Source organism: Corvus brachyrhynchos, unplaced genomic scaffold, assembly GCF_000691975.1.
Source record: "Corvus brachyrhynchos isolate BGI_N302 unplaced genomic scaffold, ASM69197v1 scaffold193, whole genome shotgun sequence".
Classification (NCBI taxonomy): domain Eukaryota; kingdom Metazoa; phylum Chordata; class Aves; order Passeriformes; family Corvidae; genus Corvus; species Corvus brachyrhynchos.
The window spans coordinates 214976-215875 of record NW_008237087.1 but is presented as its reverse complement, the minus strand read 5'-3'; the positions used below and the strand labels follow the sequence as shown (position 1 = coordinate 215875).

General features: G+C 64.0%; 1 protein-coding gene across 1 annotated transcript in view; it reads right to left on the bottom strand.

The window, feature by feature from the left end:
• The window catches only part of SHMT2 (serine hydroxymethyltransferase 2), a 3130-nt gene extending 2233 nt beyond the window's left edge, over positions 1-897 (bottom strand). The window contains exons 1-3 of the mRNA XM_017728697.1: positions 869-897; positions 707-788; positions 32-160 (exon numbers count right to left, since the gene is read on the bottom strand). Of these exons, the coding sequence (XP_017584186.1) occupies positions 32-160; positions 707-788; positions 869-897 (240 nt within the window). The remainder of the gene's footprint in view (positions 1-31; positions 161-706; positions 789-868) is intronic.
• Positions 898-900: the final 3 nt, after the last annotated feature.

The following is a 900-nucleotide window of genomic DNA, read 5'->3' as shown; positions in this document are numbered from 1 at the left end:
CGCCCCCACCCCCAGCCCCAGGCCCCTCCCCATGTCCCCTCTTGATGCGGGCGTAGTCGATGAGCCGGGCGTAGGCACTGGTGCCCGCGATGATGAGCCGGGGACGGAAGAGCCGCGCCGTCACCTCCAGCTGGGCGTAATCGATCAGCCCCGTGGCCGGCTGTGAGGGACAGACAGACAGACAGATGGGTCAATCAGTCCAGGGACAGACAGACACAGAGACAGACAGAAAGATGGGTCAGTCAGCCCAGGGCTGGATGGACAGACAGACAGAACTTGGTCAGTCAGCCCTGTGGCCAGCGGTAAGGGACAGACAGACAGATTGGTCAGTCCAGGGACAGACAAGCAGGTCAGTCAGCCCAGGGACAGACAGACAGACAGGTCAGTCAGCCCCAGGGATGGCTGCGAGGGATGGACAGACAGACAAGAGAGCTTGGTCAGTTAGTCCAGAAACAGCCAGCCTGGTCATCCTGGGAATGGACAAATGGACAGACAGACAGACCCCTCTGCCCCCTGCCCTGAGCACAGCACGTCCAGCTGAGCCCTGGGCATCTCCTGTGGCACTGGGACACGTTGGGACATAAGAGGAGACAGAGGGCAGGGGTTTGGCAGAGCAGCTCGGACACCTCGGGGACACCTCGGGGACACCTCGGGGACAGCTCAGGGCTCACCCCTCAGCTACAGACCCTCCCTTCCCCCAGCTCACATCAAGCTTGTAGGGCATCGACTCGAAGAAGATGGAGGTGGCCGAGATCCTCTTGACGTCGGTCATGTACCCGTGCGTGAGGCTGCGGGGAGGGCAGGGGGTGAGGCCGGGACCCCGGGGGGGCAGTGGCCCCCAGGCTGCCCCCCCCAGCTCCCCACGTACTGGCCCCCGTCGGGCAGGTCCAGCCCCATCAG